General features: G+C 39.1%; 1 protein-coding gene across 5 annotated transcripts in view; it reads left to right on the plus strand.

Moving 5' to 3' along the window:
- PCGF5 (polycomb group ring finger 5) overlaps window positions 1-24,235 on the plus strand; it is a 151,220-nt gene that overhangs the window by 72,971 nt on the left and 54,014 nt on the right. For 4 of the 5 annotated variants that reach the window (XM_051981630.1, XM_051981626.1, XM_051981628.1 and 1 more), the window contains 2 exons: window positions 3,783-4,075; window positions 18,992-19,088. In XM_051981630.1, coding sequence (XP_051837590.1) covers window positions 3,964-4,075; window positions 18,992-19,088 — 209 coding nt within the window. In that variant the 5' untranslated portion in view covers window positions 3,783-3,963. Of the gene's footprint in view, window positions 1-873; window positions 1,234-3,782; window positions 4,076-18,991; window positions 19,089-24,235 lie in introns of all 5 variants that reach the window. The other variant, XM_051981627.1, reaches the window with a different exon arrangement.

Below are 24,235 nucleotides of genomic sequence, written 5' to 3' on the forward strand. Positions count from 1 at the left end.
TCCTAAAGGGGGACGGAAGGGCTATAAATGTCAAACGGTTTTATTTGTATTTGATCCTAGAGATTTGGAGCCATTTGAATTTATTGAGCAGAGAATTAATTAGACCTCTTCTTTAGGGATAACACTATTTGCAAAGCAAAAGTTATATACTTTATTACCTACCTACATTATTATTTGAAACTTTAGAAAAAAAAAAAAAAAAAAACTTGTGAAGTAGGTAGTGTTTTCATTTTACAGAAGAGGAAACTAAGTTCCAAAGACTTGTCCCAGGGGGAAATAGCTTGTCGGGAGGCTCGATTTGAACCCGTTTCTCCGGCCTTCCGCTGCCTGGGATTGAAGGGGTTGGAGGGGAGGGGGGAAAGGAGGCTGCTGATCGGGGCTTAAAGAGTAAAGCTAAGAGGTGACTGAATAGTCTTGTAACCTCCACCCCCTCCCTCTCCAGCTCCAGTAGCGTCGCCCTGCCCTGTCCCTCAGGCAAACTGCCTTTGGGGCTTCTTTGCCCACTTAAAATCCTCCCTTTTGTGGGCTGTCTGGGCCGCTCCAGATTCTTCCTACTCCATCCCCCACCGAGGCAGTCCTTGATAGTCAATTTAACTGGGGTTTCGTCGGTTATGGGGACGAACTGAGTGATTGTTCTCGAGAGCCGCCTCCTAGGTGGGGCCTAGTAGCGAGTCCAGCTGACTACGGCTACCTGTGGTCAGTAAGTACTGGCTTTATGGATGGCTCGTCGTAGGTGGGGCTAAAGGTACCAGAGTTAGCGGTGGTATTGGTTGCTTTCGTTTGGGTTGGGGGGGAGGGAGGGAGAGATTGGTATCTCGGAAAACTAATTTTTCGTCTTGACCCATCCATTGAGACATTTCAATGACTTTTCAGGAAACAAGTTTCTCCTGGCTGCCAATGCCAACAGCGCCCGGTTCTCCCGACAGTTAGGATAGTGACTTCTCGGCAAGTTGCAGATCGGAGGGTCCCCCGATTTCACCAAGTCCCCCTGATTAAGACGGACTTGGGGGAGCCGGCAGTAGGCGTCCCCAGCCGCCCGGAGCAGAGGAGTTTTCACTGGAACGAACAGAAACCTTGACCGTTGCCTCTACAAGCCACCGGTGCAGAAAAAAATTGCTCATTTGTGATGATGGAGAAAAACAAAACCTCGCCCTAAATTTAGTTGCAGCCACGCGTTAAACCCGGGGCGAGGCAGAGAGAGTGCGCGGACTAGTGTGGATGAGACTTCCCCGGGTGAGCGGGGCGTGGGAACGCGGCCGAGCCCTGCCGGGGGAGCGGAGGGGGCGCGGCCGCGGTGGAGAGCGGGCGGGCGGACGGACGGGAAGCGCGCCGGCCGAGCGGGGCAGCGGGGCTAAGGGCGACTAGGGGAGCAGGACTGGGAGGGGGTGGCGGTTGCGGGCCAGTCTGTTCCCCGAGGCCCCAGTCGCCCTAGAGGGCCGGCGCGGTTCAGGGGCGCGCTCCCGCCTCGCTGCGGGGGCGGGCCGGGAGGGGGCCTGGGCCAGGCCGCGCGGGCGCTGGGCCGGCGGGCCGGGCTGGCGGTCTTTCTCTTTCACTTTCCTTCTCTGGGGCTGGCATGCAGGCGGGCGACGAGCTGTGCACTTGGGGCTGGCGGGTAAGGAGCGGCGGCGGCTGCGGTGGCCCCGCGGGGTGAGGAGGGGGCCCGGGGCGGGGGCGGGGAGCGCTAGAACCCCCGCCCCCCGGAACTTTGCACCCAGCGGGGAAGCGGCCACTTGCAGGCACCTGCCGCAGCGGGGAGAGGGCGAGCCGAGCCGGCCCTGCCTGGATCGAGGCGGGGAGACCAGCCCCGAACATCCCATCTAGCCCTCTGCAAAGCGGGAAGAGTTTGGGGTGAGGAGAATTGGGGAGAGGGGGACCCTGCTTTCTGCCCTCTACCCATTCCTCGGAAGATGGGGCAGATTCCAAGTCGAGTATAAATGTTGAGCAAAGAACCAGAATACCACGTGCTGACCAGGCAGGGCCAGGCCACCTGCGCATCCTTCGGAAAAACGGGCCCCCATTTAGGTACCCCAACCGCACCCACACCATACTGTGCCGAATCACGGACACCGAAGTCAAAAGGCAAACTTAAAAAAAAACAACCTATGATTTTTTTTTTTTTTAATTGCTCTTCGACCTCTTTCCATACCTCATATTCCTCCCTGGTGCTATTCTCATGTTCCATTTTATAGTACAGATGTTGAGTTGTAATTGAGGGCAAGGATTCATGTCTACCCTAAAGTTTTCAGTATTTCCTTAAGAAATAATTGATTGATTGGAATGTTGAACTATGAAGCACTAAATTTGTAGCATATCAATAAACTTGTTGCATTCTTGAACTATTACATTTTCTCAAATTGTTAGAGCTGGATCTTTGGTTATCTTAAATCTAATCCCCTCCCACCCCAATTTATTGATAAGGAAAATAAAGCCTAGAGAGGTAAGGATTTTGGTTTTGGAATCAGTAAATATGAATTTTGAGTCCTGGTCTCTTCTACTGGCTCATTGTATAACTCCCTCCCCCTCATCTGTAAAATGGGGATGATATTATTTACAGTACAAAGATTTTGTAAGGAAGGCTCTATATAAACTTAGTTTTTTCAGGATTCAGCTTCCTCATCTGTAAAAATAGTAATAATAATAATAGCACCTGCTTCAGTTGTTGTGATGATTTAAATGAGATAATATTTGTAAAGCGATTTGTATACCTTAAAGTATTATGTAATGTTATTTATTTGTATTATATACATTGAAATTGGTTGGTGCATTGGACTTGGAGGCAGGAGGACTTGAATTCAAAGTTCAGGAGCTTATTAGCTGTATAACCCTTACAAGTCACTTGATTTCTTTGCCTCAGTTTCCTTATTTGTAAAATGGGAGAGTTGGGCCTCAATGAAAGATCCTTCTCATGTAAAAATTTGTGCTGTTCTAGTGAAGGAGAAGCACAGAAGATAAATTTAAGTTGGTGACAGTGTGGTAAAGTGGATTTGAAGTCAGAAGATCTGTTTTGAAGCCCAGTTCTGGCAGCTTAACTACTTCTCAGACTTTGGTTGGACAACTCATTGTGGGCTTCAGTTTCTTGCAGGTTGGGTAGATAATTTCAGAGTTCCTTTCAATGAATGTGTTATTTTCTATGGGTATAGGTTCTAAGTTCTTTACATTATATTAGGACTACCTAAAGATGCACAGTACAACAGTGAATTATTGAGTGTTCATCATAATCAATATAAAATATCTGTAAATTTAATTCTTAAATATGATTTTACACATATTATAAATATTCAAGAGATTTTTACAGTAGATATGTGAAAGAGACTTTGTTAATATGCTATTTGATTATTAGGAGCCATATACATAGTGATTTCAATAGTTAGAATGAGGTTCAGTAGAAAAAGTTAAAAGAATTGAAAAAATACTTTTTTATTTACAAAACGTATATAAATAATTTTCAATATTCACCCTTGTAAAACCTTCTGTTCCAACTTTTCTCTCCTTTCCCCCACCCCCTCTCCCAGATAGTAATCCAATATATGTTAACTGCGCAATTTTTCTATACATATTTTCACAGTTATGTTGCATAAGAAAAATCAGAGATATACTCTTTAATTTTGATAATTGGTATGCCACTTTTCCTTCTTCTGAGTAAAATTAAGACAGTTTAAAAGTCTTTATGTGTCAAGGCCAGGTTAAATTCAGTCATTCAAGTTACAGCTAATTTTGGAAATTATTTTTATGATACATAGTAATTGTAATTTCATATTTGTTCTCCACCTTAAATATTTTAGGTATGAAAAAGCAAAATATCCAAACGGAGTTATGAGCAGTATCCTTATGAGAAGATTGATTCATTCAGATGTCTCAGAAAGTCCACCTACACAAAGAAATACATCAGCTCCTGTGATTCCACTTTGATCTACATAAGCAATTTCTTGTATAAGATACTCAACAATACCATCTACTCTTCGAATGGCTACTCAAAGGAAGCATTTGGTGAAAGACTTCAATCCTCATATTACCTGTTACATCTGTAAAGGGTATCTCATCAAGCCAACTACAGTGACAGAGTGTCTCCACACCTGTAAGTATTATTTAGGAAAGTATCAATAAAAATTAAGCTTGCTTTTAACATTTGTTTTTGTTTTCATAGAATTGTAACTTTTAAAAAGGATTTAATTTAAAGAGGCATTTGTAAGTGCCTGGTCATTCTTCAATATACTGAAGAGAGATTAAAAACAAAATTAGACAATTCTTACTCAGAGAGCTTATGTTCTTTTGTAGAAGCCAACACTTAACACGTATATGTACATACAATACAAATCCAAAATAAGGGAGTAAAAGAAAAGGTAGTTAAGGAAGAGGGGCACTATTGGCTGAAGGGGGAATTGGTTGATGATATGGGAAGTTGGTCCAAGGAAGGCTCTGCATAAAAAATAGTGTTTGAGTTGTGTCTTAAGAAAATGAGATTTTATAAGTCAAGAGTTGAGGAATAGGCACAGTCCTGGCACAGGGCAACCATTACCAAAGCCAGTAGGCTCCAATCACAGAGTCTGGGAAAGGAAGCAGGCTAGTGTGAGACTGGAAGATAGGTTTATGAGTAGGTTTTGAAGGGCTTTAAAAGTCAACCATCAGAGTTTGTTTTAACTTGGAGGCAATGGAGAGTCAGTGTAGTCCACCAATTTAGAGGAGTGACATAGTTATATTTGCACTTAAGGAAAATTATTTGGGCAGCTTTGTGGAGGATAAATTGTAGTACAGAGATGTGAGGTAGAGAGACGAACAAGAAGAATGTTGTGAAATAATTCAGGTGAGGATTTGAATGGTGCCTGTCTGAGCAGGAAGAAAAGGGGGGTGGGGGAGGATTGGAGAGATTTTGTGAAAGTCGAAATGACAAGATTTTGCCAATGATTGGATAGGTAGGTTGAAGGAAGTGGAGAGTCAGCAATATGAACCAGGAACACTGGGGAAATAGTGGTATTTGTGAGAGGAATGAAAAAGCTTGGTAAGAGATGGGGGAAATAATGAATTCTTTTTTTTCTAACATGTTGACTTTGAAATGTCTCTGGGTCCACTAGGCATTTGGTTTTGTAGGACTGACACTGGGGAGAGAGACTGAATCAGGATCCTTAGATCTGTGAGTTACTTGAGTGAGATGTGCTAGTTGGGAGAGAACTCAGGACAGGCTTGGCCCTGCAGGCTGGAGAAGACTGGGGAATGAGCAGTGTCCCTGAAAAAACAGGGATGTCCAGGAGAGGGGTTGAGAGGTGCCTGATAAAGGGGAGGTGGAAAAGGCTGAGGACAGAACAAAGATAACTTCTATCTGACTTGGCAGTGAGCTGGTTGGTAACTTGAAGGAGAGCAGTTTGCTTGGAATGATGAGATCTGGAGCCAGATTGCAAGCCTGAGGAATAAGTCACAGGAAAGGTCGTAGAGGTGCTGTGGGCAGACAGCTCTCACTGAGGGTTTGGCTGAGAAGAGGTGTGGCGAAGTTCTCCAGGACTGGGAGACAGCCCAAAAGCAATTGGGCAGAAGATGACTAGAGAGAGGCAGGGAGGTTAGATGACAGAAGAGAACCTGCTGGAGAAGGTGGCAGGGTATAGAGTCAAAGACACATAGAGGAGAATGGGAACTGTCACAGAGAATGAAAACTTCATCAGAAACCAAAGGAAGAGAGAAACAAGGGCCAGATTTATAGGATTTATGACTTTCTAGTAAGGAACCTTTACAGAGAGGCATCATATGTAGGACTAAGGAAATGAGAGTCCTTTTGTTCTCTGTCTTGGTTAGATTACCTCTGGAGAAATATGTCCAATTCTAGACATCACGTTTCACGAAGGACATTTATAAATTACATAGCATCCAAAATTATAAAAGATATTTAAAACATGCTAGTTGAAGTGGGGGGGAACTGTGTTAAGACTGGAGAAGAAAAGATTTGGGAAAGCCCTAACATTCTTCTACTCTCTGAGGTTGGAAACTTCATAATATTTGATTCTTCTTTCTTGCTTCCTCATATAAGTTCTTATTGAATCAGTTGCCAGATCTTAACAATTCTATATCAGTATCTCATATCTATCCCCCTTCTTTCTACTTATAGAGAGGCTACTGATTTACTCCAGCCCATTATCAACCTCTTGTTTGGACTATTGCTATTGTTGTCCCTTTCTGACATCTCTGTCCTCCTCAGTCTGTTCTCCACACAGTGTCCTTGAAATATCCACAAGAAACTGTGGGGCAGCTAGATGCACAGTGGTTAGCACCAGCCCTTCTTTTTGAAGACCTGGGTTCAAATCTGGCCTCAGACACTTAACACTTCCTAGCTGTGTGACCCTGGGCAAGTCATTTAACCTCGATTGCCTCAGCAAAAAGAAAAAAGAAAGAGATTGTTGATCAGGCAGACAGGTTGGACTGAAGTTTAGGATAGATGGAAAAACTCTAGATAGAGATTTGGGAGTCATTTGCATAGCGATCATTAGTTGAACCCAAGGGAGTTGATGAGATCATTGAGATTATATATTGAAAGGACAAAGTCATGGGTTACATGTGTGAAAAAGGCATAGTATGTAGATCATGACTAAACCAAGGATACTAGAAGAGATGGTCAGAGAGGTACAAGAACCAAAGCAGTGTCAACAATACTAAGAGAAAGTATCTGGGAGGGAAGAGTTGTCAGGAGTGAAAAGCTTTCAGTGGGATCAAGGAGGATGAGGACTAAGAACAGGCCACTAGATGTATTAATTAAGATATCATCAGTAATAGTAAGTGGTCAGACAATTCTCAAAAGAAAAATGTTAAATTATTAGCAGCCAAGTGAAAGACTGCTCCAAGCTTGTTATAATAAGAGAAAGACAAATCAAAACAAATTTGACAGTGCATTTCACATCCAGGGAAATGGGAAAGATGATAAAAGATGCAATTAGTCAGTGCTGAAGCAATTTTGAAAAAATATCCACACTGTATTATTGATGGAGCTTTAAATTGGTAGAACCATTCTGGAAACAATTTTGAATGATATCCCCTTTCCCTCAAAAAAACAATCCCTGGCCAAATGTCCTCTTTCTTTTGACTTAGATATCTCCCTGCTAGACATTTGCCCAGGGAAGTTAAAGCTACACTAAATATAATAATACAATGTAATAAACTAAAATATACCAAAATACAGCTCTTTATATGATAGTAAAGAATTGAAAATAAAGTACATGTCTATTGATTAAGGAATGGTTTTTCAAATTGTACGTGAATGAAATTGCTGAACAATAAGGATGAAAATGAACAATGTAGAAAATCAAGGAAAGATTTATATGAACACAATACATATACAACACAGAATGATTCTAACAATGTAAATGGAAAGAACAAAAAACCCAAATTGTATAGCATTTAATTATAATGGCTAACCTTGTTTTCAAAGAAGAGATGAAAAAATATTCCTCTCTCTCCCCTTGGGATTATTAGTATGAAACATTTCATATACTGCACACTTGGTTAGTATGAATTTTATGAATGGTGGCTTTCTGAGTAAGGAGGAGTGTGGCATCCACTACTACCAGAGGTAGTCTATTCTAGGAATAACCATGAATTGAAGTAATGTCTCTATGCAAATGTCTACCAAATTCAGTCCTTTCCCTCTCTAGAGCTTCTGTCACATATCTCCTGTCATCTGTCTTTTGGACTCTCCAACTGAATCTCCAAACTCCACATGTCTAAAATGGAACATATCTTCTTTTCTAAACTCATCCTTTCTCTTAACTACTTTATTTTGGTTGTCATTCTTCCAGCTACTTAAGTATAGCCCCCTAGTAGGTTATCTTCAATTCTTTATTCTCATTCTTCTCCCATCATTTATTTTTTTTTATTATAGCTTTTTATTTAGAAGTTATATACATGGGTAATTCTATAGCATTGACAATTGCCAAACCTTTTGTTCCGGTTTTTCCCCTCCTTTCCCCCATCTCCTCCCCCAGATCTTCTCCCATCATTTAGTTGTTGATTTTACCTCAACCTGTCACACTACAACCAGTCTAGTCTGGGTTCTTTCAAGATCCTGTTCCACATTTACAGCGTTACTGAATTAATACTCATATTCATAGGCCTTACCATTACCTTCCTCCCTTAGTTTCATTGACCCTCTACTAACTATGAGATTAAATACAAATTTCTCTTTTGAAAATGTAAATACTGGGGCATCTAGGTGACAAACTGGATAGAGCACCAGCCCTGAAGTCAGGAGGACCTGATTCAAAGCTGGCTTCAGATACTTAATAGTTCCTACCTTTGTGGGCAAGTGGGAAAGTCGCAAGACCTTGGGCAAGTCACTTAACCCCAATTGCCTCAGCAAAAAAAAGAAAGAAAGAAAATGTAAATACTTTTAATTTTGGCTACAACATGTTTCCTGATTTTGGCTACAACATGTTTCCTGATCTCCGTGTTCATGCACTTTACTAAAATTCCAGCCAAAGTAAAGTAGCCTTGGTCTTTCTGCTCCTTAGAGGGCATTCTATCTTTGGTTTCTATGTTTAATAATTACCATTTGAATGAATTTGAGGGTAGAGAAGAATGTAAAGGTGACCTCTATAATTATAATAAAGAGGCAAGACGATGAGATGGAGGTGAGACTAGACTAGGATTGATACTATTTATCTTCATCACCCAATTGAGGGACTCACTTTCCATGAGATACTCCACCACATCTCAGCCACATGCTAGTGTCCCACTTCCATGTCAGAAATTCTGAAATCCCTTTCACTGACCATTTGCCTCTTGACTTCTCATCTCTCCTTTTATATTTCCTTACAAATCCCTGCACTTTGTCTGGAGCCTGACCACCAATGCTTAATACTTCCCACGCCATCTCCCTTACACTGGTCATTCTCTTTTCCCCATCGTGATTGCTTGGGGAATCAATTCACCTCCATACTCTTCCTTGAGCCCTTTATCATTTTGCCAGTTATTCCTTGTCACCATTTGAGTTGTCTGAGGAAAATGCTGAAGATCACCTGGCAAGATAAGGTATCAAACACTGAGGTCCTTTCTTAAACTCAACTGCCGACATTCCAACTCTACTGCAGAGAGCACAACTCCATTGGACTGACCACAATGTTCAAATGCCAAATGTACGCTTGTCAAAAAGAGTATTTTATGGAGAACTTAAAAATGGCAAGTGTTCAAGTAGTAGTCAGAAAAAGTGATACAAAGATACTCTGAAGGAATCTCTTAAGAATTTTAGAATTGATTGTATGACATGGGACATACTGGCACAAGACTTTCCAGTGTGGTCCTCATCAGAGAAGGTGCTGGGCTCCACAAGCAAAGCACAATTGAATTAGCCCAGAAGAAATGCAGAATGACAAAGTTAAGAGTCTGCCCCAGATATTCATAGGACTTTCTCTGTTTGACCCATGGCAAAGCATTTTGAGCTCGTATTGGTCTGATCAGCCACAGTTGGACATACCGTAACTTGACTTGACACAGTGATGTCATGGTCCTCTTTGAGAATTATGGAAAACAACCAACATTGTCCTTTTGATCCTTATCATTTTGCCAGTTATTTCCTGCCAACCATTCATTCACTCTTTCACATGTGCTGCTAAACAAAGGTGGAGAAAATCATGGAACAATTCTGATTAGGTTCATCATAAATTTATGTGACCTGGCCCCTCACTTTTGCTAGGTAGGCTATTCTGCTTTAATTCGCTTATTAATTATCCCACTCTGTACAGTAGCTCTTTCAGACCTTCATCCCTTATTAAACTTTTCATGGCTCCTTCCTCTACTTCTCAACTAAGAACTTCATGCCTCATATTTTACAGAAAAGATTTTTACCATTTACTCTGGACTCCTCCTCCTAGTCCCATGTCACCAATAGTTCTTTTTGTCTATTTCCTCTGCTTTCTAATGTGATGAGATGGACTTATTTCTTATCCTTGACCTATTCAAGCAACCCTGCTCTGTCCTGTCTCCAGCAGATTGCCCCCTCTTTCATCAGCACAGTCTCTTCAGTCTCTTACTGGATCCATCCCTTCTCTAAACAAACTTGCCCAGGTCTTTCCCATTCTCAAAAAACTTTAATGTTAGATTCCTCCTTCTCCATCCACTAAATGGCCTCCCATATGTCCTTTGCCCTTTGTGGCCAAACTCCTTGAAAGAGTGTTTTTTGTCCTTTCACTTTTAACCCTCTCTAATCTGGCTCCCAACCTTATTCCCTTGTTCTCAGGTTAAAAGTGACCACCTTGCTGCCACATCAGACGGCCTTCTCTCAGAATCCTGCCTGAGCTCGGCAGACATTGGCATGGTGGTCCCAGTCTGCCCGGTTCTCTAGTTCACGGCTTCTCTTCTCTGACTCAGGGCTGGTTTTTCCTCTCCTTGGCCAGACTCAGGTCAATCCTGCCTTCCTCCTGTCAGCGTCCCAAGTATTCTCTTGTCCCCTTGGGGAATCGCATGGCTTTATGGCAGGGATTTGTTTTTCCATCTCTGTGCTGTCTGTTCCCAACTCTGCCCAGCCTTTGGTAGCTCTCTGACCTCCTCTCTTATACCCCAGTTTTACTTTCAGATCTCAGCTGTGCAAAACCAGATCTGTTGCCTTCTTCCTCCCCTCCTCCCCCTCGCACCTTTCCTATCTCTTATTTTTATCATGATTGTGGAGAACAATCAATGCCGTCCTTGCAGCTCCTCAGAGTGTCGTGTTCACCTCCTCATTCTGCACCCAGTGGTAGCCAAGGCCTGTGGGTTATGCCTCAGTGCCCAACCTGATCTCATAGCCAGAGTTTGCAATGGTCTGCTGGGCAGTCTGCCCGCCTCAGGTGGCTCTCTCCTCTGTCCAGCCATTGATGGGCCTGATTCGTTGTTACCTCTAGCATCAAATACAAATCTTTTTTTTTTTGGCCTTCAAAGCCCTTTATCTCAGAGACTGTTCCGCATCTTCCCAGCTTCCTCATACCTAACTGCCTTGTACTCTCCAGTTCAATGACAGGGCCTTACTGTTCCACACACAAGACACTCCTCATCTCCAACGTTTTCCCTGGCTGTCTCATTCTCTTCATCATCTCTGCCTTCTGGCTTCCTCCCTTCTTTTAACAGGAAGCCTTTCCCAAGTTTTCCTCTCTTAATGACTTCCTATTTATTCTCCATAGTTTGTATATCTTTGTTGTTTTCTCATTAAATTGTGAGCTGAGCTCCTTGAGGGCAGGACCATCTGTTACTTCTTTGTATGCCTCGTGTGTTCTGTTCAGTGCTTGACACGCAGTTGTTCATTTGTTTTTCAGTTATCTTCATGGGTCTTCAGGTCCCATTCAGGGTAAAGATTGATAAAAGATCCTGGAGTGGCTGGTCATTTTCTTTCCTGGAGTGGCTGGTCATTTTCTTTTCTTTTTCTTTTCTTTCATTTCTTTCCAACTCATTTTACAGATGAGAAAACTGAGACAAACAGGATTAAGTGACTTGTCTAGGGTCACACGGCTAGTGTGTATCATGAAAATGAGTTCCTGATTCCAAGCCCAGCGTTCCATCCACTGTGCCCATCTAGATGCCACAGGCCCATAGTAAGCTTAGTAAATATTAACGGATTGAGAGGGCTAATCAGAAGGAACATGTGTAGAATTGAGGCTGGTGGGCACAGTGAAAGTGCAGGGCAGAGTAAGTCAGAGACTGGAGAGGTAGGGACAAGATGGAATCAACCTAGCAAGGGATTTTCTCTTTCATTTATGCCTTTGGCTCTGCTCATGGGCTGGATCCAGGGGGTGATTGATCTAGAATTTGGGATACTGATGGTTTTGGATTGCTGAAGGACTTTTTGTTTTTCCTCATTCTTCTCATTGTTGAGAAGCAGAATAAGCTTCCTCAGGAGGTAGTGGGTTCCTCCTTCCCAAAGGTCTTTAAATAAATCCTGGATTATTTAACTACTCTTTAGATAGGTTGCTGAAGGGATTCTTGTTTTCATTTAGATTGGACTAGATTGTCTAACACGGGTCCTCAAACTTTTTAAATAGGGGGCCAGTTCACTGTCCCACAGACTGTTGGAGGGCCGGACTATAGTAAAAACAAAAACTTTGTTTTGTGGGCCTTTAAATAAAGAAACTTCATAGCCCTGGGTGAGGGGGATAAATGTCCTCAGCTGCTGCATCTGGCCCGCGGCTGTAGTTTGAGGATTCCTGGTAACATAATCCTCCCTACTCTGTGATTCTATACAGCATACATGTATAATGTCCCTTCTATAGCTAATCCTACAATTTGCATTGAAATTTGAGATGTGGGTTTCCTGAGGTTTGATTTCCCCTATAGCTAGCTGCTACTACTGCTTTAGCTCATGAACAACCTTGGTTAGTGAATGGTTTCCCAATAACTATCATCCAGTAGACTTAATTAGCTTTTAGCAAAGGCCTTTACTCAGATAGTACAGTAAGAGCAATTCATATAAAACAATGCCAAGAGCAGTACACAGTATTCATGGGGGAAATGGGCTCAGGCCTAAAGTATTATGGTAATGAGGCATACATGGAGTATCTAGTTGTGAACAAGGGTAACCCATAACTTCTGATAATTTAGGGCCTGAAGTCATCTCCTTTTGTGTACAGGGGCAAACTCGGTTGGGTTTCTAGGGTCTGCCTCTTTGTTGAATCTGTAGCCAGCACTCTTGTCTGGGAATAGTCATGACATTTGAACCTGCCTTCTCTCTCAGGTGAATTGTTCATCTTGTTCTGTATTTGCATTAATTGAGATAGAAAGTTGAATTTCTTCTCATACCCATATAATGTATCATGTTACATTTGAAGTCATTATTGATACAGTGTTGTGTTTAAATCATTACATCAGAGAAATATCCATTTGTGTAAATGATTATAGGATTTCTTTTAGTGAGCTTCCTAGAAAAAATAATGACCATAGGTTTGTTTAAACCAGATTGAGTTATCTTCTTATTTTTGGTAATCATAACATTAAAAGAATGTTGATCATATGTGTTTGTAGTACACTTTTTAATTTTGTGAACTTATGCTTCATTTAGGAAGGGAACTTGAAAAAAGTTGAAAAAAATAGATCATAACAAAAGCATCTTGATATTGAAAACTGAATACAAAGATAATAAAAGGAAATAATAGCATTAATATACTAGGTTTGTTAAATATCTCCATTTTTCATGTTTTGAGGTTTGCAGAGATTAATTGGCTTAGCTCTGTACTCATTTAATGATGTGCTTTGAATCAGGGTCTCTGGTCTCTAAATCTAGTCTTCTCTCCACTATCATGGGCTGAAAATTCTGTAGCTGCCTTTATTACTTCAGTTAGGAATGTTTGAACTGTCAGAGGTTTGAGGAAAGGTATGAGATACAGTATATAACAAAAAATTTTGCAAATGCTCATTTGGATGGCATGGACAGAATATCTCAAGAGAAGAAGTAAACCTATTTTTAAAACTCCAAGCACAATCATTTGAAGAGTATTCTACTGAAGCAGAGAAAAGCAAAGATAATAAATACTTTATCAAAAGAAAGGAGATTGAGGTCTTTTAAAATATAAAACTATTCAACCAATTATTCTTGTGTTAATATAGGAAGAGTTCACCAAAGATCCTATATAATTCAATTTAGGAAGACCTTGAATTTTATTCTAGAGGATAATATGCCTAATTCTATTCAAGTTTCTCAAGTTCCTGACATTTGTTCCTTCTTTCTACTAAGAAATAAATCTCTCTACTAAAGAAATAAATGTCAATAACAAAATAAGTCAGCTTCCCATTCACAGTATCCTATCATAGGACCCAGTAATTTCATCACTTCTGCCTCTTCTTCAGTCAAGAGCAATTGAACTTGCTTAGGTTCAGTGTGCCTTTTGAAAGCCTCTGAGGCCAAGGATCTCCTATGAATGAGAAGGATAAAAGAAGTCAAAGGTTAACTAGCCTTGTCCCTGTAATTGTAGATTAACTTGGTATTCTTTCTTTTCTCTGCTTGCTTTGACCTCTGAGACTTTTCCTGACCCATTAATCTTTGCTTGCTTTCCCCTACTCAGCCTCTTGCCTTTTCTGGTGCATTTTATAACATTTGTCTCAATTTTTTTTTCTTCAGAATGTTTCTTAAGATTCTGACTTGCTATTGGTCACATTTAACACCACAATAGGTTTTTTTTTTTTTTTTTTTTAACAAGCCTTCTCTAGAAAACCTATCTATATTATCATGTCTTTCAACTTTTTCAGTACCCCATTCTTTAACTCCAGAAAGTGCTATTTAATATATTGCATATATTGTCTTAAAGATGTACAGGAAGAAACTTGATCTTCCAGGTCTGTCTCTTTTCCAGTGATGAATGTATGTCTTCTCTCTTTCCCCCTGAGTTATTATTTATATAAGCTTTATTGTATTACCTTGACACTGTACTGTAATCTTTCAGGTCTTGCACCAAGGATATTTGCCTCATTTTGGCAAGATGTGAAGAGGTTACTATAAGATTTCATGAACTTGTGTCTCTGGCCAAGTTTTTATGCCATGTTCTCAGGTTACTGCAACTACTGCCCCCGCAAAGGTTAGGAGAAAGCCTCTCTTTGGAATTTGTGTTGAGATTTATCCTTTTTGAGTTTATAATTTTTAATGTTATTTTATAATTATAATGGGAATTATATATAATTAAAAATTCCCTCAATGGAAATTATATTTAACAATCATGTTTTCTAATAATGACCATATTATGCATCCAGAGACTTTTGTCCTATCTGTTTTTGCAGATAATGCATAGTAAAGTACATATGGAGTCAGAAGATCCAAATATGAATGTTGACTGTGCTAAATTAACTGCCTCTGTGACCCAGGATCTTTTAGCCTCAGTTTCTTTAATCACAAGGGTTACAATGGATGATTTTCCAAGTTTTTTTCCCAACTCTTATATTTTGTAAAATGTTTAATGGAATTAGTTTAATGGGATTTTCTACTTTACTCCTGCATAGTTGCTACGAGTGCTCCTCTTATAACTTCTCTTAACATATCTTCTAGAATAGGGGTCTTTACCCTTTTAGAATTTGTCCTGGACCATTTTGGCATTTTGGTGAAGACCGTGAACTTCTTTTTAAAATGTTGTTGAATGTATAAAATAAAAAATTAATTGATATTGAAATGTAGTTAATCAAACTTTTTTTTAAAGTTCAGAGACCCTAGATTAAGAAGAACACTTAAACACTATTTCCACTTTTATTTCACATGTTTCAAAGTTCTGCTAGCTATGTGATCTTTGACCACACCACTCTTTGGCTGACCAAGATAGTGGACCAGATCCTTAAGCAGTGCTCCTTAGATCACAGGATCTTGGAATTTACCCCAGACCCCCCATTTTTCATGGACTTTCCTGTGAGATGCCGAGAATGTGCCAGTTATGGGCTCTCTCGTGGCACATTCCCCAGAATAGCCAAACCCTCTCTTTGCTCTACCACTGGGAGTGGAGGCTGCCAGCTTTTGCATGGTCTACCCTGCCTGGACCCACTTGGCTGGGGAAGATCTCCCAGGCCTTCAGAAGTCACAGTGCTGCTGCTCAGGGGGAGACAAAGGTGGCTGACCCTTGATCACCATTGGTAGATCTCAGCAACAAACACTGACCTTTTTCAGTTATGTCACAGGTTTCTCTTGTTTTTAAATTTTCTGTTCTGACTCAGTGTAGCTGGTATTCTCTCCCTTAATGGAAGCTTTCCACTGCCCAAGATCCCCCTTCTTGAATTCTTTTAATCATAGAACAGAGGAGAGAAATTTTAGCTTTAACAAACTCACAATTTAAAGAGAATCTAGGGATGCCTTTGAATAGACTAAGGACTAGGAAGGAGGGTTCAATCTTAGAAGCCTAAACAAAGTCAGTACTCCAGAGAGTACAATTCCTTTGTAATTTCTGGATAGTCTGGGTTGGAGGGCCAGTTGATAACCTCCCAATAACTATCACCTTTTCCAAATAGGGCCAGGTAGAATTGCAGTTGCTTAACTCTTCTCTTGGTTATCACAGTTCTTTGGGCCCAGAGCTCCTTACACATAACAAGGATGATTGTGCCAGAGAGAAACAGTAACACTCCCTCCCTTCTCCCCCTTGCTTTAGGACCATGAGTATTTTGTGAGCTTCTTTCCCAAACTTTCTGAATCCAGATCTCTTCATGCCTATGTCTGTGCCTCATGCCACTAAGACATTCATCTCAATAGAAAATAATAGATGTTGATATTGTAAATACATGTCATCTTTCAGTAAATGATTTAGTTGTTTTGCTAACTGTGTCCCCAAATTGAGCCAGTTCTTACCATGTATAAGAATTAGGTTGGAACTAGTTAGGGTTTGATAAATCTTTAAGAAGCAAAAGCATAATCAAGATGTGTTCTTTCAGATAAAAGGTGAAGTGATTGAACAAATGAGTTAAAAATACTTGTAACTTGGTCATGTAGCAGTTCCAGAATTTTTTTCAAAGCAAATGTACCAAGAGAAGAAATGTATTACTGACAAATGATAAGCTGCTCAACATTTATACCATTAAGTGCTTAATGTGGAGACAAAATGCTGGATGGTGTGAATTCAGAGAAGTATGGTATAGATCTTGTTCTCAGGGAACCTATATTAAAAAGGAGAAATGGCAGGTGTGACAATTGTGATAGAAAGGAGAGTGAGATGGGGTTAAATGGAGAGGGCCAAAGTCTTGGGAGACATTTGCAGATGAAGAGGATGGAGGGGAAAGGCTGTGTCTGAATTGGTCTTTGAAGAAAATAGGGATATTTAACAGAATAGGTGTAGTGCATGTATTCCAGCCACGAAGGATAATGAAAGCGGTAGGAAGGGAGATGGGGCATGTGCCACAAGTGATCCTGCAATGGCATACTGGAGCCTGAATGTGCAGAGCCTTGAATACCTGGATCAGGAGTATGTGTTCTAGCAGTGGATAAAAAGTTGGACGTGGCATTAGTGAGATCTGAATCTGACTTTTAGTAGGCCTGTGACATCTCTGTGTCTCAGTTTGTCTCTATATGGGGTTTAAAATACTCATTTTTTACCTATCTCAGAGGATTCTATTGAAGCTTGAATGAGATTATGTATGTAGATTAATTTTGTAAACCTTGAATGTGATATAAAGGAGTTGTTATTGTTAGGTCAGCAGTGAGGAGCCCCTTGAGATTTCTGAGTAGAAAAGTTATATGACTGGAGTGTTGGTCAAATGGAGGATTGCATGTGCAATTTTACTTTGTGAGCAGACTTTACATGACAATAGGTAGCCAAACATAGGTGTCAGATGCTATGCAAACTGCTTACAGTGTAAGAAAGATGGGAGAGTCACATGGATCCCAAGAGGACAATAAATATACAGTTCTGTAATTTTGAGAAGAAAGTTGTTCTCGATTGCAGCACAGACACTGGGCTCAAGAACAGAACAAGCTGCCTTGATGTTGGCTTGGTCTTACTTAGCCTGGAAGAGAACCAAGCTTGATAAAGATCAAAGAAGGTACCTGAAGCCACTGACGTGCCTCATTCAGGGAAAAAGGCCCTGCCAACTTGTTTCAGTTGTGATTTCTCTTGGAACCATTGGAATTCATTTATGCATTAGAGGGAATATAGAGAATGATCTCCATTATACTTCTTATATTACCGTCATTCAAGTACAGTTACAGCAGAAATATTAACTGTGAATTGTCAAAGCATCAGGGCACCTTCCTCGCTGGGATTGAATGAGATAACTTCTATAGAGAGAGACCTTTGCAAACCGTAAGGGGCTAAATAGATATTAGTGTGGCGACCACATTTCTTCCCAAGCCCTTATCTTTCCAAACTTGACAGTTTCTCCTGTTCTCAAGTTCAGTCACTTCACATTGACTTGCCATCCAATATGTGCAGTCGGTGCCAAGCTTCTCTCTCTACAGCATCTCTCCTCTGGATTCATAGAGCCAGTTCCTAGTGCAGCTTCTGGTCATTTCTTGTCAGGACTCTTAAATTAGCTCCCTCTTTGGTCTCCTCTTCAGTCCAGTCCATCCGCTGCAGCTCCCAGAGCCCCATTTCTGCAGTAGGAAAGTCAGAACGCTCATCCAGAAGCTCAGCTGGCCTTGGGTTGCCACTAGAGAAAATGTAGACTCCGTTTGCAGCCTGAGTCCACTAGTATAGACATGTTACCTCCTTCATCCTTCTGTAGTCCAGCCAGACAGGCCTCTGTTGTCTCTCACACACAGGAACCAGTGGGAGTTGTGAGGGATTTCGAGCTAGAGGATCTGGATTTGAATCTTGTCTGGTTGTATTTGTAACCTCCCTCCCAACTCTAAATCTCTGATGAGCATTTCATCTCGGGTACTTTTACTGGAAAACAGGCTCCTTCTCTGTACCTCCCAGAACCCTTATCTTCTTTTCCTTGAAGGTTATTCCCAATCTAATGTTTTCAACTGCCTCTGCCTTTTCCCTTTTCCAAGCTGCCTTCTGAATATTTCTTGATAAAGAGTTGCTTTTGTTGTCTTTGTATTGCTAGTGTTTCACACAGTGCTGGGCATATGTTAAGTGCTTAGTAAATGAATATTGATTGTTTTGCTTGGTTGTAGTTTAAGTGTACCAGTATTGTCTGTCTTGGATGTTGTGGCTTTGAAACCAGAGAAATATATTTTCCTTTTGTTCAAACTCTGAGTTATTAATTACATATAATGTATGTAGATTCTTTTCTTTTTGTAAATATACCTCAAAATTTGTGTTTGTGATATATGTAACTATATTTTTATACAGTAGCAATAGCATTTCATGTTAATAAAGTTTGGATTTCTTCTTTATTTCTTTATTTTAAAGGGTAATAAATCATATATTCTACTGTCACAGGTTACTTGCAGTGTTTAATCAATAAATCAACAAGCACTTATTAGATACCTACTATGTACCAGATACTTTAGGTTCTGGAAATACATATACAAAGAATGAAAAATATCCTTATTCAAAAAGAACTTACATTCTTTAAATGTCACTTAACATCATCTGAACAATAGTGTAATGTTGTTAATGTAAGGTTATCTAATTGCTCTTTTTCTTTTTCCTAGTTTGTAAGACTTGCATAGTCCAACACTTTGAAGATAGCAATGACTGCCCAAAGTGTGGCAATCAGGTTCACGAAACAAATCCATTAGAAATGTTACGGTAAGTGAACATGCATTAATGCATATATCATAGGCCAAAAATCTGAAATAAAATGTTTATTTAATTCACTCTTATTTTTATAGTCATATTCATGGTATGTTGGCCTAGAATTATGTTAATTTTTTGGAATTTCAAATAGTTTTGCTTTGTTTATAATTTGTTTTGAAATTTTAAAATATTTCATAATATGGAATTAGAATATAGTGTTATTCATTTTTCTTGGAATTATGTGACAATGTAATTAAATAATTCCTCATAAATGATTATTGCAAAAGAATATTGGAATTGGGGTCAGGAGGCTTGATAAATTAATATTGACTTAGTTATAGGCTAAGTTAACTAGGATGGATTTCTAAGACCTTTGCTAGTTCCAAATTTCTGTCTAATTTAATTTGGCATCATCATTTTGGATTCATAAGATTTTATTGATAAGATTTATTATATTTATCTATTTAACTATGGGTACTATGGCTATAAATTAGTGCAAATTGCCACTGTAGTAGATGATGATGACCATGACTGGAAGGTGGTCTTCAAACCAAATAGTAGATTTTTAGTATGTCCAATTAACTGAATAAAACAGAATGTACCATTAATTTCTACTTAATTTTTTTCCTTCTTAAAAGGTATCTTTAAAAAAAAATTCGTCTCTACAGGATTTCTACGTAATCACTAGTAATCACTAATTGCTACATTTAAAATGGCATATTTAAAGAAATTAAAAGTGTTAATTACAGATCTTATCCCTTAGCTATTCATAAATTAGGTTATGTATGTGGTTATCATCCCTCTCTGCAGCTAGCTACTTCTTATATCTATATATCTAGTGCTAATCTCTCTCTTGAGCCCATTCCAGTATCAAGTGCTTTCAGATCTTATTTATCACCTTCACAGCATATGGTTATATACACTTTGTTTTCCATTCCCATGACCACCACCCTACTTCAGTGAGTCAGTCAGTACACATTTATTAAGTGTCTTGCTATGTGCCAGGCAGTTTGCTATGTTCTAGAGATAAAATTGTGAAAAAAGAAAAGTGGTCCTTGCCTTCAAGAAGCTTTCTCTCTAATTGGAGAAGACAGCAGGAGATCCCAGGGAAAGGACAGGATGTGAGGATCTGTGAGCTCCCTCCCTAAGTGAAGCTGTGGGCCTGCCTGGCTTTTCCCTTTAGTCAGAGAGTTAAGAGAATGCTGTGGAGAGGTGGAACTTGAAGGATGATGAAATATTCCCAGTAATGGGCTTCCTCTGCCATCAGAAAGACATCCCAGAATAGTGCAGCCAGGTCAGAAGCGACGTCAGGCCCTCTTCACCTCTTGCCTTCACTCCTAGATTCTCTATTCAGTTGTCAAAGTGATCATAAAATAGAGTTCTTAGCGATGTCCCCTCTCCCACTCAAAAGAGCTTCTTTAGCCCTGTCCAGCATGGCTCCTTTACATCTTTTCGATCTTCTTAGACTTGACTTTCCTATACACATTTAACAATCCAGGAATGCTGGCCTATTTGCTCCTTCTCAGATATGACAATCCACCTTCCAGCTCTCTGTGCTTTTTTTGCTGATTGTTTCCTATGCTTAAAATGCTTAGCTTCCTACCTTCATCAGGACTCAGCTCCAATTCTTTTTGCTAATCCTGTTCTCTTCCTGGCCTTTCTTATGATTTGTCCTTCCTTTTACACTCTATATGTCTTGTATATACATTATTTTCATATTCTCTTATCATGTTCACTCCTTGAAGACTGAGACTGTTTGTATATTCAGTTAGTACTGTGTCTAATTGTGTTCACTTTAAAATGCTTCTTCATTGGCTATGCACCTTTTAAATATATAACATTGAAATTTCCTCCTGAAAATAGTACATGGTAGATCTTGATTTTCCCATAGAACTTTTTCTGATTTTGAAAAACTAAGTCTTTTGAAGCTTATAGGAACATTATAAATTTCTAGTAGGAAAAAAACTTTTAACTGCTTACCTACAATTTTTCAGAGGATACATATTTGCCTTTCAGTTCAATTTAGCAAACATTTGTTAATCATCTGCTGTATACATATATGGTTGTAAACATGAAAACCAGTTCCTGATTATACAGATAACTATACAAATAATTATGATACAAGTTGGAATATAATTTAAGTCCATAAGAATAGTTCAGTTTAGTGTCATGAACATTTCACATCATGTGACTGTCAGAACCAAAAAGACATATTCATCTGCATATCAGCTTCACAAATCTCTTTTTCTAATCAACCATTTCTCTTTGATAGCTAGTCTTTAGTTTGTTTGGTTAAAATCTTATGGGGGTGTTATTGTTTTCTGATCTTTTGCTTTATCCACATAATATTACTTTGTCACATTTGCTCATTAGCCACTATATTCTGCATCTTCATTCAGATTTTAATAACCTGAATTCTAGTAATACCACCTTACGTTTATATAAGATTTTATGGTTACAAGACATTTTTATCTGCATTGTAAAAATGAAATCATCTATACAGAATTTAACTTCTTAAAATATATTAAAATAAAATATATGGCAAGATTTTAAATAGACAAATGGATGTCTTATAAAATGTTGATAATGGCTATTAACCATTCAGGGTTCAGCAAACTTTGTCTACAGAGAAACAGGTACTTCTGCATAATTCCTAAAATTTTCCTAAGTTTTCAGATTTTTACAAGATCACTTCCAGAGGAAATTTTGTTCTTAACTTCAGCTTTAAAATACTAACAAAAGAATTTTCTGTGGGGCAGAAATAAGTATTTAAAAGATATAATAAAGAAGTAAAAGAATTTAATGAAATATTTTCCATGACAAAATAACCTTTCTCTCTTTACCTTTAATAATATACCTAGCTAGTTAATTGAACAGACTGGGAAGAAAGGCATAGATAGTGATCATGTCCACATATAAGGAATAAGTATCCATACATGCAGGAGACTCTGAAGGGGGAATGTGGGGATGAAGTGAACACAACTGAATATTATAAAGTCCATCTTATTCTTTTAAAAATATCTTTGATAGTCATATCAGGTTTCATTCCTTTTTGAACTTGTGAAATAAAGTTAATACTTTAATTTCAATATACATGTTGCTAAATTAAATAATATTTTTGATGATAAGTAGATGTCACAAGGAAACATTATTTATACTGAATTTTCTAAAGTACTTAAAATGTTGATTTATTAAGGAACATTTTTTGCTGCCTTTCATCAATGATATCTACTTTTATCAGTTATAGAAAGGCATTTCAAAAGTTTATTCATCTCGACTCCCATCTGTACATTGCAGAATCCTCCCTGTTTAATATCTTCTGTGGCAGCTCTTAGTAATTGATACATTTCTAGCTATCAATAGGATGTGGTCCTATTAGTGACCACAAGTACATTTATTAGAAACATACCCAGTATTAGTTTTTTATGGTTAGAAGTTGTAATATTCTCTCTAAAATGTAATGTTCTCTGTTGAGGTTTTCTTGGGATCTCTGGAGACAATCTTTGTTTCAGTTTAGTAATCACCACATGAGTAGCCAGGAATTCCAAGTCCAAATCCTTTATTGTCTCCTTCACTTGGGGCTTAGCTAGTTTTTCTGGAAGCCTATCTCTCTCCTTGGTTCTGAGAGCTTGAGCTCCCGCCTGCCTTCTCTGGCTTCTGAATCTCCCTGACTGAATCCTGGCTGAGGCCCCCAGCTTATATGCCCCACATTGAGTATAAACCAATCATTATATCATTAGGAAACCATTATTTGTTGTAGGATTAAATCAATCATACTGAACCATCCTAAATTAGATAACTATTGTCTCTATCAATTCCACTGACTTAGTACCTTGTAAGAATCCTTTGTTTCAAGTTAAGAGTTCTGGCCCATAACAAGAAGTGATTCCAAATTGTCTTAAATTACATAGTAAAACTTGAGCTATCTGAACCCCAGAAAGCACTGTACTTCTAGATATTTAGGTATCCTAGCCAGCCCAGGGTTCTTCCCTTTACACAAGACTTTTTCATTTCTACTCTGTTACTATCTTTGTTACTTAACCTTCCAGAGCAAAATATACTGACCATAATTTAACAATTTCTTTGGGTAACTAAAATCAAAAGATTGCTAGACCTAGATTTAGAAAACTTGTGCTTTAAGCCCTCTATACTTCTCACTAACCAGATGCCTTGAAGAACCTGTTTCCTTCTCTGCAAATGAGGATAATGCATAATTTTCCTACTTACTGTCTTGGAGAGGGAGCTCTTCTGGGAGGATTCAAGTGATAAGTACAACTTTTCCCTTTAGGTGTTATAATTCTTTGTGTAGGTTTCTGAGGCACATCATTCTATTCATCCTGAGATGGTCCAATCTCGGAACACTTAGCTGATGATGTTTCTTTGTGCATTCTGAGGCCATTTTGAAGGCTTAGTTGTGGGATAGCTGCAGTTATAATAATGGCTGTTGAACTTGCTGGAAAGTTCTATAGAGAGCAATAGGTACAGACTCACTTAATGCTGGTGACCCCAATTAGGCCCTACCTCATTTAATTACTGAGTGCACAGAAAATAGTTTATAAATTTCAAAGTACTACATAAAGAGGAGTTCTAGTAAGATTCAGAGTTGAGGACAGCTAGGTGACATAGTGGATAGAGCGTCAGCCCCTCAGACATTTGATGCTTAGTAATTGTGTGATACTGGATTAAAAAAAAAAAAATTCAAGGTCCTCATGAACACGAACATCATTTATTTACTCTACTTTACTTTAATATACTAAGTTCTGCTTGCCTTTATAAGAAGTGTCCCAGACTGCTTTTTTAAATTATTCTTTCTGCTATGTCAGGCTATTAGAATTTCTTTCTTATTTTTTTCCACTTACTAAGAGTTACTAGTTTTCCTGATAACCTGTTGTTTTAAATCTGCTTTGGAATTGAAGTTAAGTCAATTCCTCAGAATCAGTTCCATGAGTAAACCATAAGGATTTCCTTTTACTTAGCTGTGTTGAGGCTATTTTGGTTGAGTTCACACTATATAAGACATTACTGTTAATAAGAAAAAGTGGAAGTTTCTTGTTTAATATTCCAATCCTCCTTTTCTACCTCTTATGTGAATGAAAAAGCCTTTATTTAGCCCAAACTATGTGCCTAGGCCTTTGCTAAGTTATGGGCTTACAAACACA

The sequence above is a fragment of the Antechinus flavipes genome, chromosome 2 (assembly GCF_016432865.1).
Source record: "Antechinus flavipes isolate AdamAnt ecotype Samford, QLD, Australia chromosome 2, AdamAnt_v2, whole genome shotgun sequence".
Lineage (NCBI taxonomy): Eukaryota > Metazoa > Chordata > Mammalia > Dasyuromorphia > Dasyuridae > Antechinus > Antechinus flavipes.